Genomic DNA, 23,124 nt, shown 5'->3' on the forward strand with positions numbered 1-23,124 from the left:
GAGAGAATACAGAACAATGATAAATTAAAAAATGAAGTACAATTTGATTTCAGAGAAACATGAGATGAAAGTACAATGAAGAACAATGAAATGAAGTAAATAATATTACGTAGTGTTATACAAGTGATTGTGTAAAATGGATAATGAATCTCTCAATATCATTAGACAAATTTCGTTAATGTCCTCATTTGAAAATTTAAGAGAAAGGAGAATGGTTTTGGTTAACTTAAATGAAGTTCCCCTAGCGCCAAAAAGAAGTCCTTTCACTTCCCATGTATTAATATTAATTTTGTATCTCTCACTGAAGTGAGGAATACATGGGTTGTAAATAGACTTCTTTTCATCGTTAACGTTATTGGCTTGTTGATCATCCTTCTCAAAACGGACAGTAGGGTCAAGAATGAGGCTTCTTTGATTCCGGCAATCGAGGCTATAATGTCTGCTCTTCTGGTTGACCCATTCTCAGCCAAGCAGTGCACTTCTTCGTAAACCTCCCACTTTGCCTTCTGAAGAGTGGTTGCGATGGAGCTTCTCACTTTATGGTGGCGATTATTCCTCAGTAGTTCTCCTTTAAGGCAATAACCCAAAACATGCCCAAGAGTTTCTACTTCGCTGCATCCTGGATGACGACAGTTTTGATCTTGGAAGGAACGACCTGGCACAGATCGTACTGCTGCGATGTTTGTGGATATCTTTATGGCATTGGTCCACTCTGAGGATGATATCCCTCTTCTATTACTAATCCAAGAGTTATTTTTTGGATCTTCACTATAAGTCACCACTCCTTTACCTTTTTTGTGGAAGACGACACCAATTATTAAACGACCTCCGCCGTAACTCAGATTTTAAACTTCGTCCTGTCATCAAATGTGCTTCTGCGTTGTTGGGAATGTTTAATTGTGAAAGAGCTTCTTGTTTTTCAGTTTCAAGATTCCTGCAGAAATGGAGATGTTCGTCATTTATTTTTAGAAGACTTCTGGTAATATTGTAGTGTTGGAGGTGTACTTCCCATTCAGCATTAAATAGACCAAGACCACGATGATTCTTCGGAGCATATAGCATGTCATTCGGAAAATCGTGTGGTAAACTCACAATTTCCTTAGCACCTGTTCGGACAATATCATGTAAGAAAGATTTTGGAATCTTATTCAATAGTGTAGTTTGGAGCGAATAAAAGATCTTAGTCTTATATACTGATTCATAATATTCAGTTTTTGATCAGGTTTCAGTAAATTAGTGGTGGTTAACTTGTCAATATCTTTACCAAAAGTTCGAATAATACTTGGTTGATCAAATACAATTTCTGCAGAAAATGTAATTCCTAAATATTTGACGATTTCACCCGGTCCAATAGAATTAATTATATTTCCACAATTCAAAGTGATAGTGTCTTGGCTGAGATTACCATTTTTAATGTTAATGAGATTACATTTTTGGGGGTTAATATTCAAACCAATTTTTGATAAATTTTAAATCGTGAAATCCATTAATATAGAAATTGACTCAAGATCCTTACTAATGAGGGCTAAATCATTGGCAAAGGCAAGAATTGAGACAGGGCTAACAGTAGGAGATAATTGGTAACCGTATTCTTGGGCTATTTCAGGTACAGTTAATTCTTTAAGAATATTATCAATAGCCAAGTTATAGAGAACCAGGGATACAGGAGAACCCTACTCCTTTATTAAGGTGTATGTCACCACTTTTATTTAAGTCTGTTTCTATTTTGATAAAGTTATCTTCCATCAAATTAATAATTAAGTCTCTGAGGTTGTTTGGTATATTCGTATGATAGAGAGATCGTTTTAAATGCTCATGTACTGTATTATCGTAGGCTTTACTTATATCAAGGAAAGCTACGCAACAGTTCTTCTTCTCCAATTTTGCATCCTGAAGACATCCGTTGATAACTGATGAATTTATATGAGTGCCAGGTATAGATATAAACCCCCGTTGCTGATTTGACAAGTTAACGAAATTGCGGAGAAATTTATCAAGAACCTTCTCTATTATTCTTCTCACTACTAAAAATATTGATATCGGCCTCCACTTCATCAACTGGTTTTCTTCAACTTTAAATAGTAAAATTGTCCTAGCTGTCTTAAGAACATGAGTACATCTTTTTAGATTTCTTCTATGCCGGCATCAATGTCTTAGTCTACCGTTGGAACAAGTGTTTGGACAAGCATGTTGACTACGTTGAAAAGTAATGCGTACCAGTGCCCTACTACTGTGTATCAGTATATCTGCCTGTGAAATAATGTTTGTCCATGAGAGCTCTTGTTACCTCACTTTTTGAAGCACCCTCATAACTATAAAATGGGAAAGCAGTTAGCATATCACTTATTTTGTGTAATTTATATTTGATATATAAGCAAAAGTAAACCCAAATAAAATGTTCATATGTACTATGATGATTATAGTACCGTATCTACTACCTACTATAATTTTTTTTTTAATATTGCCATTACCGAGATGTTAATTTCAAGTTAGACAGCATTCCAACATTGTTGTAAAGCAATTCACTTCTTCCAGTTTGATGTACGTTTTCTGAAAGAAGTATCTAACGATTTTTATTGTCTTAATAAAATACCTCTTCTCTGCATTCAAGAGTCCAAGACAATAAGTCAGTCACTTACTGCTGTAAGGAATGGTGCACGATTTTCAGCCTCATCTTCGCGCAAGCAAATAGCCTGATAATCAATAATGCTAATCTTCTTGAATACTTTCTCTTTGATCAGAAGGTTCATCACACTGCCTTCTACCTCTCCAAAGAATTTCCCTGTATCACTGGACGTTTCAGATGCTACAATATAGCCGTTATTGTCCAGAATGTAGCACTCTATTTCATCAGAACTGCAACTGATACAACCAGAACACTGAAACAGAACATAAATTAGTTAAAGAAAAACTTCTTATGATGCTTACTTCAGGAGTGTATTTAGATAGATTCAAAATATTTTCACACACATTAAATTTTCTACATTCTTTCAGCACAGGCGAAAATGGAAAGAACTGATCTGAAGAAATGTGTAATGAAAGATAGAAACAGATCAGATCTGGCGACAATATGACTCTCAATCTATAATTTTTACAACCTTCTTGTTCATTCTGACAACATAATGTAGATAACAATGTCGTTGTCTGATGTAACGAATATACATAATGTAAAAGTCTAATATAATTTTGACATCAGTCATTGTGGTTGTTGCTAATGTTCAGGGGTACCGGATTTTCGCAAATGTTTTCAGGAATGTCTGTTAGTTGAGTCAGAGAGTTAAAATGTTTATATGTATGAACGAGACTCATTCTGTAGACGTTTTACTATCGTGATTTGTAGCGAATTTTTTTTTTTTTGTGTGATAAATGCAACTTTTATTATGAATATGGTACAGTAATGCTGAATCGTACATTCATCAGTCACAAAATAATAAGTACGAAAATGGGTTCGTCTTTCATGTTTTATCACGGGAAAAGCATGGCTGCTCAGCTGTATAAAATGAATGTATATCAATGAAGACAGTTATTAATGTAATAGTGAAGCTGATGACAAACTTCTAGTAGTTCCACCTCATTAAAATAGCAGATACTTAACATAATTTATTGTAAAAGTAAGCATTTTTTTTAAATTACTACTTTTGTAATTTATACTTCCCACTTAAACGTTAATGCGCATGTGAAATCAATGAGAGAGATGAAGAGAGAAAGAAAAAAAAAACAAAGTGAGAATATTGTGCGAGTTTCTTTTCATTTTCTGTTACAGAAACCACTTTTCCACCTGAAAAGGATTGTAGAGATCTCTTATTTCTTACTTTGTGAAACATTTACAACGGAAAAATCGTAGTCTGTTCTATTGGAAAGATTGCACAGTGCAGTAGTTTCCCATTAATTTTCGCATCTGTCATAAAAACAATCCTGAATTTTGCACCATATCGTCTTTATCAAAATTTCTCTTGATATGATAGAGGTTTGAACCTGAGTTCTCAGTATGAAAAGATGATGCTGTCGTTGGTCGTAACCTCCTTACTACCTTAAGCTCACCTCTTTCAGTCACTGAGAAATTTACCTTTGGTGATGTGGTATCGTGGAACTCATTAAGTAACTTCTGGTGTTGAAAGAGGAACCCTGCAACTGCTAATGGAACTTTCCTGTCTTCAGATAATATGGCGTAGCTCGCAGTCACTAAGGCATTGCTGCTGTCATCTACACAATAAACATCTACAATTAATTCTCATGCGGTACGTAACTGGTACTTGTAAGTTATATTAAAAACAATGTCTCCCGTAAAATTTCTCATTTTAAAAGTTATAATGGCTATATTGAATTTGTATCTTGACTGTAAGGAAAACGAAGAATGAGGTTCGCTAGTAGTCAATGCTTGGAGTACCTCTTAACTAAAAATAAAAAAAATGAGTACCAGTATTGCTGAGTTTCTTAAAATAATAGTTATTCCATATGAGTTCGAGAAGTAGAAAGAAAATAAAACATCAACACTCTTGTGATTTTTGTATTTTTTATCCACTAATTTAACGACATTGTATCAACTGCATATTATCTAGCATGGATAAAATTGGTCAGAGTGAGGTGGTATTTTTGCGAGATGGATCTTAGGATTTTTCATGTGATTAGCAGACATTCTCAGAGTTCGGAAAATTAAAAAAAAAAAAAGTATAACCAGCCTACAGAGATCCGAACCCACGCCTGAGTGCAGTCTAGGAGTACTGGTGACTTTTGTTGTTAACAATAATCACACAAAGTTATTCATGAATGAAGTAAAAGTAGGACCAGGTGAAATGTAAGTTACCTATGGTAATAATTTTGTGGGCTTATTTCTGCGAACTATTGTTACTAATTACGTAATAAAAGCGATGAAACTAATTAAAGTGAACCTCAGTAGCTTTCAATTAATTATTTGGTATTACCGGTATATCAATCCGAGGCGGAAAACATGTGAAGCAGCTCTTTTTTTTTTATTGGGTTATTTTACGACGCTGTATCAACATCTAGGTTATTTAGCGTCTGAATGATATGAAGGTGATAATGCTGGTGAAATGAGTCCGGGGTCCAGCACCTAAAGTTACTCAGCATTTGCTCGTATTGGGTTGAGGGAAAACCCCGGAAAAAACCTCAACCAGGTAACTTGCCCCGACCGGGAATCGAACCCGGGCCACCTGGTTTCACAGCCAGACGCGCTGACCGTTACTCCACAGGTGTGGACGAAGCAGCTCTTGAAACATTAAAATTTCAGGGCAGTTTCGGAAAATAAATTAATCTACCAATAACATTATTCGGTGCTTTGATAGTAACAAAGTACAGTACCGGTAATAGAAACTCGAAACACTACCAGAATTGTAATTGCTTAAACAAACAGTTATTTTACACTAAGTAGTTCTGTAACATTGTGATTTTCAGGAAAATAAACTAGCAGATTTATTGGACTAAAGAGATGTCTTACTGACATGAGTTTTAGCATTCTCCGAATTACATGTAATGAATGTGAGAGAATATATTGTTATTTACTTACTATTTTAGGATCATATTGCCAACATTTTATGCATTTAGAGCTAAATAACAACGTGATATATAATATGCTATACCTTGTTCATAAAAGAAGGGTACAGAATAAATGACTGTATTTTTATCTCGTACTTGTGACTCCACAGCACGCTGGTACCACACTTCTTCTATTGTTCGGGTATGAGTTTCTTTGAAGTCACTGGAAAAAATTGAATCAAAAGTTTCAAATTTAAAATATGCTTAATATTGGTATTGTACAATTTTATTTTAATAAGAAGGGTGAATCTTTCTTCTGTCCCAGCCACTAATAAATAAATAAAAAATAACTTGAAAATGCCTTGTATTTATAGTACTGATCAGTAGAAATTGATGTGATCACTGGGAGAGCTGTAAGCCCACTCAACCTCTCCTAAATACGTACCTTACTTATATACGAAAATCGTCGTGCGTGAACGAAGAATATCGCCATATTTCTTTATTGTAACAGTGGTTTTCAGTGTTGCCAACATAGTAATAATACTACACACCTAATCAAACCTAATCTAACCTTTCTCATAATACTAAACATCTAATCGAACCTAACCTAACCTGTCATATAATACACACCTAACCTAACCTAACCTGTCACATAATACTACACAACTGTAGTATACCTTATTTTATTTCATGGAGTGCAGTTTCATAGAAAAGACTTTGCCGACAGACCTTCTACTGCCTCCTACTAATTGGTTGTCACAAATAAATATCTTCCTTACTGTGACGGAAACCTTGTCTTCTCCTGTTAGTAACCAATCACAACCTTCGTTCAGAAGAATTGACAGGTTCCCGTCAAATCCACATGGAGGCAGAGTTGTCGCATCTTTTCCGAATTCCAAGAATCCCGTCAGTTTCACTGCATAATTTCGAGAGTCACCAGGATTGTGGCAACTGTGCAATGTTGGGACGAGGAGACAGGATGAAATTGTCAGAGTTGTTTGTGTAGGAAGTCATAAATCTGTAAGTGGGTGTTCAAAGGAGCCACCGAACTGCACTCCTTGAAATAAAATAAGGTATAACATACCTCACATTTAATGTCATTTCGTTTTCATATATTGCCGCTCTACCAATCTTGTCAGTTTCATCTAGTGGATCGTACTAATACTACTAATTCGAAGAACCAATGGCAACTTTCATAATAATTACATTTTATATGTTTCGTGATATACTAAATATGTTAATGTAGTAATAATTCTATATATGGTAGGCTACAATAAGATTTGAAATGTGGTTGTGATAAAAGTGCCGGTATTGAAATTTGGTTTATAGCGCCACATTGGCAGTGATAAAAGTGTGCAATATTCGTTCAGTGGCTGGTGGAGGCTCTAGATTGACCATAAGAAGAGAAGTTTTTTTATTGTTTCCTAACACAGTCTCTTAAGCACAATAAGCCTCAGGCTGCAGTGTAAGCCTTTGGTTCCTCTTTTCTTAGAAGAGAGAAAAAAAACATAGTCCCTTGAACAGTAAATTTATGAAAAATAAATTGATTTGATTCATTAAAGAACTTTTTGATGACAAATTTTCAATAATTAGTACTTACAAATTCTAGACACATGAATACAAAAACTCTCTAAAACAAATAGTAAATGTTATACAAATTTATGTTAATGACATTTTTTACAGACTAGACAATGCCTGTAATATATATATCTTATTTAGGCCTATTTATTTTATTTATTTATTTCTTACTTGTTTGTTTGTTTATTTGTTCGTTCAGTTGTTTGTTTAATCTGACAGAAATATGGCCATAGGGCCTTCTCTTCCAGCCTACCAGGTAACACGTACAAATGCAACAAATCCAGTAACAGAATAATACTAATTACATTTTAGAGTCCAATAGAGGATCAACATGGTCAAAGACCACTACAGAGCACTTATTAAGCTAATACAAAAAAAGAGAGCGAGAAAGAAGAAATAATAGTAATAATAATAGTAATAATAATAATAATAATAATAATAATAATAATAATAATAATAATAATAATCATTATCCCTCTGGCCTTCTAAAACTTTACCTTCTTTTATATAATCAGCCAAATCATTAATAAATAATAAAAATATAAGAGGTCCATTACAATGCCTGAACGCTAAATTTTCATAAATTGGACAGAATGTGCAGGGTTATTTTCATCTGTTTCCTGTTTAATCTAGTTTAGATACCAGTAGTAAAAATTACCTCGTTTCTAGAAAATCCTGGAAAGTCTGCCATCGTGTTAGTCCACTTTGTGTCGCAAGAAATGCCAATGCGACTCCAAATTCCTTGATAAGTTTTTCTTGTTTCCTGTAAAGTATACATATGTAAGTATTTTTGTGTATTTAAAATGTAAATGTAAAAGATAAGCACACCGGTACTAAAGAATATTCACATTTTTATTCTTTATTACTTTATGACAGATTTATAAATCAGTATCAGTAGGGCCATAAAATGGATACATTTTCTTAACATGAAATACTTTATTCAGTATTATATTGCTTCCGCTAATCTTTTGAGTAGCAGTATATTGCTTTTGTAGGAAGTAAATGGGAGGCACTAAGGATCTACTAAATAAAACATTACAAAAGTTACATAAAATCGAATCAATTTCATGGAGGAGGACTACTAACAACAAAGACAGCTTTTTGCACAAATCCTGAAAATAAAATTTAACGCTAAAAACTGAGTATAAAACTCAAGTAATACTGTAGTATTATCAGAAAAAAAAAATTAATTAATGTTCACAACTATTCATGGTTTGAAATACAACCACCTGAAATAAAACCGACAATTCCCAAATGAATACAAATAGCACAAATATTTTATTAAATTCCTTTGAATTTCAAGATATTGACATCAAATTATATGTACAGGAAATGATTCCAAAACTAAACGATCAACCAGAAGTGATGAAGGCAATAAGTTTAGCAACGAACAAAAAAATATATTATACAACAGAAAAACGGTACAGGATATATTATAGGCAGAGATGGCTAAGTTATTTTTTAAAAGTAACTAAGTTACAGTTACATACTTACTAGAGAAATTAACATAGTTAAATTATAGTTACTGTACACAAAAAGAACTAAGTTACAGTTACAACTATCAATGCACAGTTACTTTTACAATTACGGTACTTTTGAAAAAAAATATATATATATATATATATATATATATATATATATATAATTGATTAAATGGTGATCTTACTCGTGTTAATTATGTAAGCATGTGCGGCTTACAGCTGTTTCGGTGCTACTTGACACCATCCTCAGAGCCTTCTGTGTCTCGGCGCCATCTCAACTTCACTGCCTGTTGTGTGGGTGCGTTCGTGTGATGAAGAGTTGTGTCAAATAGTGTGTGTGTTCTGAAATTCATGTGTGTGTTGAGAATTTGATTGGGGTGTGTTTTAGTGTGTCTGTATATTTCGTATTGTTCTAGTGTGTTGAATTTTTGGTTTTTGGGTTGAATGTGTAGGACTTCCATGTCTGTATTTATGTTATTGTATATGTGGTTAGCATTAGTTATGTGTTCGGCATATGTAGATGTATTGCGTCCTCTAGTTATTGCTTTAATGTGTTCTTTGTATCGAGTTTGGAATCATCTGCCTGTCTGTCCAATGTAGAAACTGTCGCAACTATTGCATGTGAGTTTGTATACGCCTATGTGGTTGTATTTATTTGTTTGTGTTGTTTGTGTGTTGAGATGTCTTTGTAGTGTGTTTTCTGTTCTGTATGCTATGTTGTATTTCTGTTTTCTGAATGAGGATGCGATCTTGTGTGTGTTTTTGTTTTCGTATGTTAGTGTGATGTATTTCTTGTGTTCTTGTGTTTGTGTTTTGTGGTTGAGATGGTGCCGAGACACAGAAGGCTCTGAGGATGGTGTCAAGTAGCACCGAAGCAGCTGTAAGCCGCACATGGTTACATAATTAACACGAGTAAGATCGTCATTTAATCAATTATTTATATTCAAGTGTTAAAAGTAGTGTACGAAAGATTCAACATGGAAAAATACATAAATGAGGGGTTGGATGGAAGAAGGGCGTAATTCGAATTACGGCATTTATCCGTAAAATGGCTACATGCATTCTTTGGTGGAGTTTCTACCAACTACCACAATGTTATGCCTCTACTCCCAATAGATTGCAATAGAGAAGTATTAATGAATTGCGTCCATCTTCCATCTCACTACTGTGGTTCGAGGACAGGCGAAGGTAACTGCAAGGGTGTTCGCGTTGTCTGACGAATGTTCTGATCTATCCAATCTTTCGTCTAATGGAAAAGCCAATATTACCTTTCTGATGTTAAAAGTATCAGTGAAAATGAATTACATACGGAAAGGTAGAAAACTGAAATGGTTTAACAAATTACGAAAGAATAATCTAGCAAGAAGAAACGAAGTTGTGTTGGAAAGAGTGAATGAAGAAAGAATGATGCTGAAACTGATCAGGAAGAGAAAAAGGAATTGGCTGGGTCACTGGTTGAGAAGAAACTGCCTTCTGAAGGATGCACTGGAAGGAGTGGTGAACGGGAGAAGAGTGTGGAGGTAGAAGAAGATATTAAATGATAGACGACATTAAGATCTAGAAAGCGACGACCAAATTATGGCAAAGCTTACACAAGTAGGTCAGGAAAAATGGTGAAAGAAATACAGTATTATCTACTATTTATATTTGTCAATGAAGAATGAATGTAAGGTACTAATAATATAGGCATATGCAGTGTTATAAAACGTTAGATCCAGACTAGTAGTCATTTAGGAACGACCATATTTCTGACTTCTGACAGGTTAGCAACAAAACATTTAAGCCAGTTGCTGCCAGAAGAAATATGATATGTCTATAGAGGAACAAGCCATTTTCCATTGAGGATTTTGGAAAACTAGAATAAAAAACCAACAGGACACATTTCTTATTGGATATTTGGAGAGGAGGACCATTAAGCAACGTCAAACAATTGTAAAACCACAGTACCGAGAATGTTCTTGGATATACAGTATCATGACTGGGAAGAATTGTTATGCAAGTCCTTTATTCTGTCATTCTTTAAAATATCTAAGAAACGATTGATAACTGTACAAAATATAGTGAAACTAGGTGATACTGTAATGACAGATATAAGAAGCAAACACTCCAATAGGCCTCACAAGATTCTAGATGTTGTTTGTGTTAGGTTATTAGATCACTTAAAGTGGTATAGTGTTTGTAAGCCTATATCCTAGGCACTTTCAGTTAAAATGATAACGTGAAATAGGTGGGATTATTATTTTTAATATTGTGATAACAATTTAGTAAAAGAAAAATCTCTTTCTCTCTCCCTCTCCCCCCCCCTCTCTCTCTCTCTCTTTGTAGAACATACATTGTTCTTTTCTAATGCCAGGCGTTTGACAATAAAGTCATTTGACCTCTTGCACTCCAATATTTTTCAAAGATATTATCATGGTCAGCATTATTTTAGTATAGATCTATATCTAGCCTTTCCTATAGGAATATTAAAAATATAGAAAAGTTAACAGTACTGCAGTATTTTCAACCTTCTTCTATGGAATAAGGACGTAAGATGTAATTAAAAAAACTGAATGCTTCGTTCTCGTACAATATATAAATATTAACCATGGAACTCATTATAATCACAAGAGAACGTATTACCCTACAATATATATGAATAGTGTCATATTCCAGCAAGAGATGCAGGATACAGATAGTTTTTGTTGATTATCTCAAAACTATGTTTTCTGAGTTACGCCCTTCTTCCAGCTAACCCCTCAATTGTGTTATGATACTTTCCTCAAACCATAGAATGCGTCTCATCTGAAAGGAAATAACAGATGCCTATGATGGTATGTGGAAAATGAAAAGGCCCACAATGTTACTTGTAAAACATTACTCCCCATCTCTGATTATAGGTCTACTGATGGTTCACGTACTAAATAAGGAGGTGGGCTTTGGGATATTTAGCACAGAATTTTCAAAGTACATAGCCTTAGGTAAATATGTAAGTAGTTATGATGGAGAATTAATAGCAATAAATAATGTCCAGCTTAATTTTTATACACACCACAAGTCAAAAAGAAAGTAGTAATTTCAAGGCAGCTCTGAAACTGCACGCACAGCTTGCCTGAGGACTGAAGAAGAAAACACGCATGTGCAAAATAACGATTGCAGCGATGCGACAGCTATAATTGAAAACGGAACTTACTTTAAGAACACGCCTCCTATTATTTAATCTAATGAAGTAAAAACTAAACTCAAATAAATCATTAATATTAACTCTTTCCAGCAAAGTTGTTCATTTCCATTATGAATGCCATTATGCTTACCCAGTGAAGTTCCTTTTAGCCCAAGGCCTTGTTTCTAATGCATCATGTACCAATGAACTTAATAACATTGTATCACCTGTAACAAATTATGTATATAGTGCAGTTTCTCAAATATATGATGGTATGAAATGTTTCGAATTCCTAAGGCGTATTGATTCCATTTTAAGGGTGATAAATAATTGAAATGCATAGGAGATTTCACAATCATCACATAACACTTTAGGTCATTTTTTTTACGACGCTGTATCAACATCTAGGTTATTTAGCGTCTGAATGATATGAAGGTGATAATGCCGGTGAAATGAGTCCGGGGTCCAGCACCGAAAGTTACCCAGCATTTGCTCGTATTGGGTTGAGGGAAAACCCCGGAAAAAACCTCAACTAGACAACTTGCCCCGACCGGGATTCGAACCCGGGCCACCTGGTTTCGCAGCCAGACGTGCTGACCGTTACTCCACAGGTGTGGACCCATAACACTTTAGGTCCGGAGGTATTTAAATATCTAGCATAACCCTATGCCCTTGCTTTTAAAGGCTTCCACTTTGAAAAACGTTCGTGGAGTGACAGCATTTGAAGTACCGGTAGGGACAGCTAATCCACCAAAATTTGGATCTGCATGTTGGATGAGGTCTTACTACTGCTGGGTTCTTAAATGCCATGTGTAGTAGTAATACCACCAGGTTTGAAATGTTAATCCCCCGAGTAGAACAATACAATAATATACATAGGCCTAATGAGTAGTCTGTTTCATCCACCAAAATTTCGATAGTTTCAAAACTAACTCAGAATTTCACTACATCACAAGAACGAGCAATAATTTACATTTCAATTATCACAGACTTTCCAAAAGTCTCAACAGTTTATCTCATACAGGAATAGGACTATACAACAAACGCTCCACTGACACTAACCCCCTTAACAATACAAGATTTAAAAAGTCAGTGAAACATATTTTACTTTCTCACATGCCATTTACCATCAATGAGTATCTTAGTTTAACATTACAAAATTAACACTACAATAGTTTTCTCTCTGTGTTTCATGTACCTGGGTGAGGTTACCCAAGAAGAAGAAATAAAAACAGCTAATGATCTGGAGAAGACTGGAGAAAATTGACTACATTATATTTGCCAGCAATTCTACGAGCCGACACTAGATTTCATTATATCTGGATATCAGAATGCCTCATTTTATACACTGTTTGTAGATAGCTATTTTATAAGTTGAAATAGCATGCTATGTTACAACATATATTATTACTTATTCTGATGACTCCATGAATTCATTGTAATTCCTAAGGCTAATAAATATCTTACCTTCTATTTTTTTTATCTTATCTCATCTTATGCCATAAATAAAAAAGTAGTTGTATGTAATGTAACATAAAACATACGAGGAGCAGTCAAATGAAAATGAGAAATAATTTTTTTCTCCGCAGAGGAATTTTATTTCTCAAAATAATCTCTACCAGTGTTTAGGCATTTATCCCACCTGCCCATTAGATTTTTGATACCTTGTTCATAAAAGTCTTTTGGCTGCTGGTGGCACCACTGCTGTACTACTTCAATCACATCACAGTCTGTCGCAAACCAACGACCTCCCAGATCACTTTTGAGCTTGCGAAAATCTGGAAGTCGCAAGGTGACAAGTCCGGGCTGTAAGGGGGATGTTCGAGCACCTCCCAGCGCAGGTCCATGATATGCTGAGCTGTATGTGGTAGCGCATTGTCGTGTAACATAATGTCACCCTCACGCAAACATCCAGGTTGCTTGTTTTTGATGGCACGACACAATTCAGTATGGAGGATTTCAGAGTATCGAGCAGAGGTGACAGATTCTTCTCTCACCATAAAATGGCAGAGTAAAGGACCCTCTGACTCAAAGAACAGCATGAGCATCACCTTGTCTGCAGTGGTGAAATTTCTGCTTGCTCTGCGGTTCGTAGTGCATGCACCATGTTTCATCCACTGTCACAATACGTTCCAAGAAAGCTTCCCCTTCCTGTTCACAATGCAGCAGATGTTGCAAACTCAATCCCATTTGGTGTTGTTTCTGCTCACCTGTGAGACATTTTGGCACACATTACAACACTTCAATTGGTCTGGATTATTGAGTATGCAGATCCATGACTGATATTCAGGTTCTGAGCCACTTCGTCCACTGTACACCTCTGATCTGCCTGGATGAGATTGTCTGCTGCAACAACATTTTCTTCCGTGGGTCGTCCTCCAGTGATGTTCACCCTTGTTGGTATCACTTTGTCCACTCATACACTCGGGTGCACGACATGCAGTTGTCCACGTACACCTTCTTCATATGGCGATGAATTTCAATTGGTGAAATGCCTTCAGCAGTTAGAAACTGCACCACACTATGCTGTGAGAACTTGAATGCTCCTGTTACTGTGAATGTCATCTTCATCTTGCTGCTGCGCATCACTTCCTGCAGGTCAGCCAACCTCGGACAATACAGTTCTCAATCAGTAGTATCAATTCCAAAACTTTCCCCCAAGGCGGCGCGTAACCTAATTGTTTGCAGCCAATTTCTCGTTTCCATATGACTGACTCTCGTGTAACAGAATACATAACATAGGATAACATAACATGAATATGATTATGGACATATAAAATACAGATAACATAACATAATAACACAAAACATAACACATAACATAACGTAATGCAACTCAACGCAACTCTAAACCACACTACACTACACAGCACAACATAAAACATAATATAACACAAAATATAAAATGTAACATAATATAACATACCAGTAAGATAGAACACAATCATCTCTATTGTCTGACATTTTTGGTTAATACAGTAATTACGTTCCTTTAAAATAAAACTAATTTATGTTACATACTTACAATAGCATGAATCAGCCTTCATCTTTGGATAAGGACGGCGTCCTACAAAAAAAAGTAATAATATTGAATTATCTCCTGACTTAGTTGCCTCATGAGTGATGCCTTATTGGTGTCACTTATGAGGTTCAAACCCGTCTTCGGGTAGTTAACTAAACAACAATTCAAATTACAAGTCAGAAAAATTTTCACATGACATTTGTGAATGATCCTGTTTGTATATATAAACTCAGTAAATAAATATTTTTTTTAACCTGTAATACTTAAGTTAATATTAATTTTTCAATAATAATAATAATAATAATAATAATAATAATAATAATAATAATAATAATAATAATAATAATAATTTTACTTTAGATATTGCCAATATTAATGTGCCAACCAACAGAAGTGAGCAAATAATAGGTTAGGTTAAGTGTTACTATAGTATTTCAATGCTAAATACGGTACCTAACCTAGTTAATACAACATCCTTAAATGTTATTTTCTAAATAACGACTGGCACTTTATTGTTTAGGCAAGCATTTTACACGAGTCGTTACTACAACAAAAAGGAAATCTTGGAGATTATGATTTAATACTGTATCTACTATGTTCACTCTTTGAAAATGGTATGCAGTAAATGTCCATCTTCCTCTATAATGCATTCTTGGATATGTCTGGAAAAATTTTAAAACATGTGTTGTAACACAAACTGTGGTATTGCTTGAATCTCTTCCCATATCTTAACTTTGGGGTCACTGAAGAAGATGGATCATTCTTGATATACGCGATTCTTTAGGTACCTTCACAAAAATAAACCAGCTGACAAATCAGGTGATCTGGGAGGCCAATTGAAATCACCCATCTAGAGACCTGGAAACATTAATTATGTAAGTCTGTGCGACTTACAGCTGTTTCGGTGCTTCATCACACCATCCTCAGAGCCTACTAGCTTGTATGGGTTTCGTATATGTCCTCTGACACTTCGATTAGGCATCCATAGTGTGGAAGCATGCCGCACTGCAGATTTTCGAGGACTAATGAATATCTATCTACAGTGCTATAGTTGAAAAACATTTTTTGCTGGAACTCAGCTCCCACAATTGCTTTGTCAGTCGTTTCCTATATTATTTATACTGGAACTGTGGAATATTATTTTTACTGGAACTGTGTTCTGGTCCAACTACAGCACTGCCTATCCAGAATACGAACAATAGGCTGCTGGTCAGGCTGCTTCAAGTCCTGTATTCTCCCAGTCTCATGCCATCTCGTGTTCGGAAAATTGATTCACTTCACGTAAACACTACTCCATGTTGCACTGACCACATAGCCATCACATTTAATGGCTGTGGTGGAAACAAAACTCCTATCCATGCCATACACATCTGTGACTTTGCATACTTTGTATCATCTTTAGTTCCGTTATACTAAACACAAAAACGTCAGTCTTCTCAGTCGGACTCTGTATTCAATTTTAGAAAGAAAATGCTCCTCAATTTGTAGGTATGTACAATAAAGAGTTAACATTCTTATCTTCAACATTAATAATGAGATTTATCTATATAAAAATTAAATTCCTTTTCAAACAACGGACTATAGAGCATTTTGTCGAATTTGACATAGCTAAGGTTCCCAGAAACATCAGAACAAAGTAGGGACAGTCAGTACTGATTAAAAAAATTGAACTTGTGTATATTTTGCATCGTGTTTATCCATGCTGTCTTTCAACATATTAAAACAATATAATTAAATTAAAATTGAATACTATTATTGAAAATGAAGTACTGCATTTAGAGAATAAATTGAATAAAATGAATTCAAAATGTAATACTCCTTACAAAAAAGTATCACTCGAGAATACATTTATATCCAGAGTCGCAATTTCTTGCAACAAATTATATTCTTTATTCTGAAGCATTAAGTTATGAAATGTAACACAATCCTCACTAAAAATAATTTCACAACAAGCACTGATTTTAATAATCTTAACAATGGTTTCAATCAAGCAGGTTAAAACCAAAAGAGGAAAAAACTTAGAAACTGATAATAGACCTCCCCAACACACTAGATAATGAAATGTCACATGTTAAACTGTTAGGTTATGTTTTATTTAACGACGCTTGCAACTGCAGAGGTTATATCAGCATCGCCGGATGTGCCGGAATTTTGTCCCGCAGGAGTTCTTTTACATGTCAGTAAATGTACTGACATGAGCCTGTCACATTTAAGCACACTTAAATGCCATCGACCTGGCCCGAAGATCGAACCCATATCCTTGGGCATAGAAGGCCAGCGCTATACCAACTTGCCAACCAGGTCGACTAAACTGTTAGGTTTTTTACCTGGATCCAAAATTAGGATGGCAAAAAAACATAGAAAGTATATGTACTACATTGTCAAGAGTATTTTTTTTTTATGAAGTTAAGGCCATTGCTCTCAACAGAAACTCTCAGACTGGTATATTTTGCACTCACATTAACTATAGAATTCATAATTATGGGGAAGTGCAACAGGAGTCAATAGCATCTTATTGCTACAAAAAAGAGCCCCGAGAGTAATATTCAACAAAAACAGCAAAGAATCATGTAGGCCACTATTTATAGGATTGAAGGTAATATCAGTTTAAAATTTATTCATTTATAGAACCTTGATCGTCCTTAGATCTAATACAGATCTTCATCTATCTAGATCAGAAATACATTCCTTTAACACTAGAAATGAAGACAAATTATATTACACAAGGTGTAGATTGAGTGGTATTCTGTTTATTTGCTTATATTTCTTTGTCTATATTTATCTATTTGAGTATGTGTGAGTGTGTGTGCGTGTGTGTATCATCTAACCCAGTATTTTTCAACCTTTCTGAACATGTGGCACACTAAAGGTGTAATTTAAAATTCAGCACCACACTCATATAATCTAATCCAGTGCTTCCCAACCAGGGGGAAATTTTGAGGGTTTTAGAGAGGATGTGTTTACCGAATGTTGACTTGAGTTGCATTTGCTGAATGTTGACTCTTGTGGACCCACCTTTTACCACTCTTTTTATTTTTATTTTTCCAATTTACTGCTAATGGCTTCATTGCCAAATGCAAGGCACTAGACAACAACAATTTACTATAACAACCTTCACTATTTTCATTTTCTTGTGACACACCAGTTGAAAATGGCTGATCTAACCTGACGATGTCATATTCATGCTTTGTATACTGGTTTTTGATAAAACAATTATTATTATTATTATTATTATTATTATTATTATTATTATTATTATTATTATTATTATTATCTTTATATGTAGGCCTACTGTAGCTTGTTTTTCTTATCAGTCTACAGTGAGTTCATGTGGGAGAATAATCTTTCAACACTTGAACTTCTACCAGGGATACAAGAGAGCTATATTATGGCCTTCTTGCAAGGATACATGTAATGAACTATATCAGTTTTTTTTTTTTTAATTTGGAGCTTTTCATTAACTTTTTTGAACAGATCCATCCAAAATTCATGTTTTGGTTTAAGAATTTCCTTCAATTCACTATCTTCTTTGAAATTCAGAACATTTTTCACAATAATTTAGGATTTTATCAAATAAGTGAGATTCAACAATGTTTCATCTGGTAGCAGTTTGCTTTAGAGTATAAATCAATTTAAAAACATTAAGTGCCACATCCAATGTTGCCAATGTAGCGAATACCAATGTCACCAACAGTGATGGAGACTGATATTTATAATAAAATAGCAGTTGATATTCCCAGTTTTATGTTTTCAGTCACTAATATTTAAATATGGGCATAGGCGGAGAGAGAACGTTTTCCTTGGGAGGGAGGGGGGGGGGAGGGACAAAGCAAAACCATAGAGTCCCCATATAACAGGTTATGGGGAGCATCATTTACCTCCTCCCCCCATTATAGCTTGATCGTAGTATAGTACAGTATATCGAAATAGGTATGATCATTTAATAAAGATATTTTCAGGGGGCATTTTCTCACAATGTTATTTCCATATCCGCGATGTTTCGGACCAAATTATATAATTTGAACTGTAGATATACTACAAATTATAATAGGGCATAATTTAAAATAATTCCTCTCTTTTTTCTCTCTCATACAGAAACACGTAACTACATAACAGTGCTAACAGAAACTTTTTTATGTTAAGCTTTCTTGAAGATATCATATGAAATTTAAACTCTAATTATTTTATTTAATCTCCTCTTTAAGTTTACACATTATACCGGGATCACTTTTCTTTTTTCTGCATTGTTGTGCAGAATGTCATTCATATTACAGCATTACAGTGCTTCCAATCCTCAAATGAGGTATAGAAATTCTTATACATTCAGAAATTTAAAATAAATATTATAGTCCAGACACATGATCTGAAGACATTAATTCGTCAAAAAAAAAAAAAAAAAGAGTTGAGGCAAGTTTGGGCAGGCAGTGCCCCCCCCCCCCCATAACTCCGCCTATGAATATGGGACAAAAACGTGTTCCCAATACTTCTTTTGGAATAAAGGAACTTACTTACTTACTGGCTTTTAAGGAACCCGGAGGTTCATTGCTGCCCTCACATAAGCCCGCCATTGGTCCCTATCCTGAGCAAGATTAATCCAGTCTCTATCATCATATCCCACCTCCCTCAACTCCATTTTAATATTATCTTCCCATCTACGTCTCGGCCTCCCCAAAGGTCTTTTTCCCCTCTGGCCTCCCAACTAACACTCTATATGCATTTCTGGATTCGCCCACATGTTACATGCCCTGCCCATCTCAAACGTCTGGATTTAATGTTCCTAATTATGTCAGGTGTTCTGTGTTGTGTAACTTTCTCCATTCTCCTGTAACTTCATCCCTCTTAGCCCCAAATATTTTCCTAAGAACCTTATTCTCAAACACCCTTAATCTCTGTTTCTTTCTCAAAGTGAGTGTCCAAGTTTCACAGCCATACAGAACAACCAGTAATATAACTAACTGATTTATAAATCCTAACTTTCAGATTTTTTGACAGCAGACTAGATGACAAAAGCTTCTCAACCGAATAATAACAGGCATTTCCCAAATTTATTCTTCGTTTAATTTCCTCCCGAGTGTCATTTATATTTGTTACTGTTGCTCCAAGATATTTGAATTTTTCCACCTCTTTGAAGGATAAATCTCCAATTTTTATAGTTCCATTTCGTACAATATTCTGGTCACGAGACATAATCATATACTTAGTCTTTTCGGGATTTACTTCTAACCCTATTGCTTTACTTGCTTCAAGTAGAATTTCTGCATTTTCCCTAATCGTTTGTGGATTTTCTCCTAACATATTCACGTCATCTGCCTAGACAAGCAGCTGATGTAACCCATTCAATTCCAAACCCTCTGTGTTATCCTGAACTTTCCTAATGGCATATTCTAGAGCGAAGTTAAAAAGTAAAGGTGATAGTGCATCTCCCTGCTTTAGCCCGCAGTGAATTGGGAAAGCATCAAATAGAAACTGGCCTATATGGACTCTGCTGTACGTTTCACTGAGAATAGAAATTCTTATACATTCAGAAATTTAAAACAAATATTATAGTTCAGACACATGATCTGAAGACATTAATTCGTCAATTTAAGCACAGAAACTTAAACATAAACAAAAGCAAAGAAGATATTTTGAATTCAATAGTTTCTAACGGTAATAATAATAAAGAAAAAAGAGTTGAGACAAGTTTGGGGGAGGCAGTGTCCCTCCATGACTCCGCCTATGAATATGGGACAAAAACGTGTTTCCAATAGTTCTTTTGGGATAAAGGGACACATTAACGAAAATGCAATTCAATTTTTTTTTAGTTTTTCGGAAATGACTGCAAATGGCATTGAGAAGGTCAATACCTGAACTGTGCTATCTCCTTATACAATGCACAGATAGAATTTAACTTTAACGAATTCCTGAACTTTCTATAGCAGTACATACTCATCTGTTCAGCACTTAAAATGAAATATTCAGTAGAACACTGGGTCCATCTGTCAACTGCATCCAGGAAGTGTCTCAGTTCATCTTCAGGGCTGTCAAACTCGCGAAAGGTATCATTATGATATTTACAGTATTCCCTGAAATGACAGCAAAGAAAAGTCTTGTATAATTAGCAGATATTTTAAAAATAAATAGACCTACAGGTACACAATGATTAGTTACTCAAAACAATACAACCTCTATTAACACCAAATGCAACATATTGCACATACAGTACATATACTCATGGGTAGCCTACAGTACGAAACCTGAGGATATTGCACACAACAGTTAGAAGTGCTAGATCACTGAAAAAGTTTTTACTTATTTTCTGGAGCTCAGTTTGTCTTACGAACCTCATGCAGAGTAGCCTTGTACTTGTTAAATAATTGATACATTTTATTTGGATTATCGATATGTTACTTAGAATGAGAAAATGGTTTGAATTAGCTGTACTGGTACTGTAAGCAATAGTTTAAAGCGTCTGCACTAAATTCTAAGACCAGCATTTTATTGTTACTGTTGTAGTGTGTAAAAGTAACGAAAATTAGTTGTACATTTTATTATCTGAATAAACTAAGTTTATTAACGGCAATAATGTTATGGAGACCATTTCTTATTTCGTGATAACCATAATAGTACAGTAGCTTAGTTACAGAAACCTGTGATGTGATTTTATAGTTTGTTATACTGCAGAATAGTAATTTTCATACTTAGTTATTACAATCATTATTAAAAACATCGTTTATCAAGACTGTCCCACAATAAGAGATGACATAAAACAGCAAATCTGAGAGACCTGCCAGTCACTTGACCACGCCGAAGTGTTAGGAGTCACTGACAATGTTAGAAGAAGAGTACGGGTGTGTGCTGCTCAGAACAGCAGACAGTTTGAACATTTATAAAAATTAATGGAATTGAATAATTTCAAGGGAAAAATTGTTCCGGGGCCGGGTATCGATCCCAGGACCTCTGGTTGAATGTACCAGCGCTCTACCAACTGAGCTACCCGGGAAATCCACCCGACACCATCTCAACTTTTCCCTTTATATCCACACAACTCGCGTGGGCTGACGAAACGCCAGAGACCCACAACGAGTGCACACAATCTCTGTGTGACTTAGAATTGTGGTTTTCTGTTAACGTACACAGTAACGTATATATTATGCAAATCTAGTCTTTCAGGTGAAGCTCCCTGTAAAGCAGATTTGAACGTTCAACCAGAGGTCCCGGGATCGATACCCGGCCCCGGAACAATTTTTCCCTTGAAATTATTCAAATCTGCTTTACAGGGAGCTTCACCTGAAAGACTAGATTTGCATACTATATACGTTACTGTGTATGTTAACAGAAAACCACAATTTCAAGTCACACAGAGATTGTGTGCACTCGTTGTGGGTCTCTGGCATTTCGTCAGCCCACACGAGTTGTGTGGATATAAAGGGAAAAGTTGAGACGGTGTCGGGTGGAGTTCCCGGGTAGCTCAGTGGTAGAGCGCTGGTACGTTCAACCAGAGGTCCCGGGATCGATACCCGGCCCCGGAACAATTTTTCCCTTGAAATTATTCAAATCTGCTTTACAGGGAGCTTCACCTGAAAGACTAGATTTGCATAATATATGCGTTACTGTGTACGTTAACAGAAAACCACAATTCTAAGTCACACAGAGATTGTGTGCACTTGTTGTGGGTCTCTGGCGTTTCGTCAGCCCACGCGAGTTGTGTGGATATAAAGGGAAAAGTTGAGACGGTGTCGGGTGGATTTCCCGGGTAGCTCAGTTGGTAGAGCGCTGGTACGTTCAACCAGAGGTCCCGGGATCGATACCCGGCCCCGGAACAATTTTTCCCTTGAAATTATTCAAATCTGCTTTACAGGGAGCTTCACCTGAAAGACTAGATTTGCATAATTAATGGAATTGTCCAGTCTTTCAGTAAAATGTCAACATTAAATGTCTTGTTTACATTTTCGTCTTTTAACATTTCTCAATATTGATGGCATTATCTTTTTGTACGCTTTCTCATTGAAAGAGTAGGAATTAATAAAAAAGTTTCCTATGAAAGTTGTTTGTTTTGAAGAGCTCTATCAAATGGTACTCTATTTGACCCATACTCCCATTTGAAATTTTAAAGTTATAAGCCACTGACCCTACTTCCTGTTAGAGCTGATTGATGAAATCAAGCTCAAGTGAAAGCTCACATGTGGTTTAGTAATAAATATTTTTTTTCTCGAAAATTTTAATGCACTAGATTCCGAAATAAATTACTTACGTGTCGTCCGAATCACCCATTGCCTTTTCGTACGTTTTCTCATTGAAAGAATAGGAATTAATAAAAACGTTTCCTATGAAAGTTGTTTGTTTAGAAGAGCTCTATCAAATGGTACCCTATTTGACCCATACTCCCATTTGACATTTTAAAGTGATACGCCACTGACCCTACTTCC

At 35.3% G+C, this 23,124-nt stretch overlaps 1 protein-coding gene across 2 annotated transcripts in view; it reads right to left on the reverse strand.

Moving 5' to 3' along the window:
- The window catches only part of LOC138710339 (voltage-dependent calcium channel subunit alpha-2/delta-3-like), a 107,392-nt gene that overhangs the window by 11,926 nt on the left and 72,342 nt on the right, over window positions 1–23,124 (reverse strand). For both annotated transcript variants that reach the window (XM_069841153.1, XM_069841154.1), the window contains 7 exons: window positions 20,645–20,781; window positions 14,720–14,761; window positions 11,846–11,921; window positions 7,730–7,834; window positions 5,598–5,716; window positions 4,067–4,203; window positions 2,640–2,879 (listed from right to left, as the gene is read on the reverse strand). In XM_069841153.1, the coding sequence (XP_069697254.1) occupies window positions 2,640–2,879; window positions 4,067–4,203; window positions 5,598–5,716; window positions 7,730–7,834; window positions 11,846–11,921; window positions 14,720–14,761; window positions 20,645–20,781 (856 nt within the window). The remainder of the gene's footprint in view (window positions 1–2,639; window positions 2,880–4,066; window positions 4,204–5,597; window positions 5,717–7,729; window positions 7,835–11,845; window positions 11,922–14,719; window positions 14,762–20,644; window positions 20,782–23,124) is intronic.

This window comes from Periplaneta americana, chromosome 12 (assembly GCF_040183065.1).
Source record: "Periplaneta americana isolate PAMFEO1 chromosome 12, P.americana_PAMFEO1_priV1, whole genome shotgun sequence".
In the NCBI taxonomy this organism is placed as follows: domain Eukaryota; kingdom Metazoa; phylum Arthropoda; class Insecta; order Blattodea; family Blattidae; genus Periplaneta; species Periplaneta americana.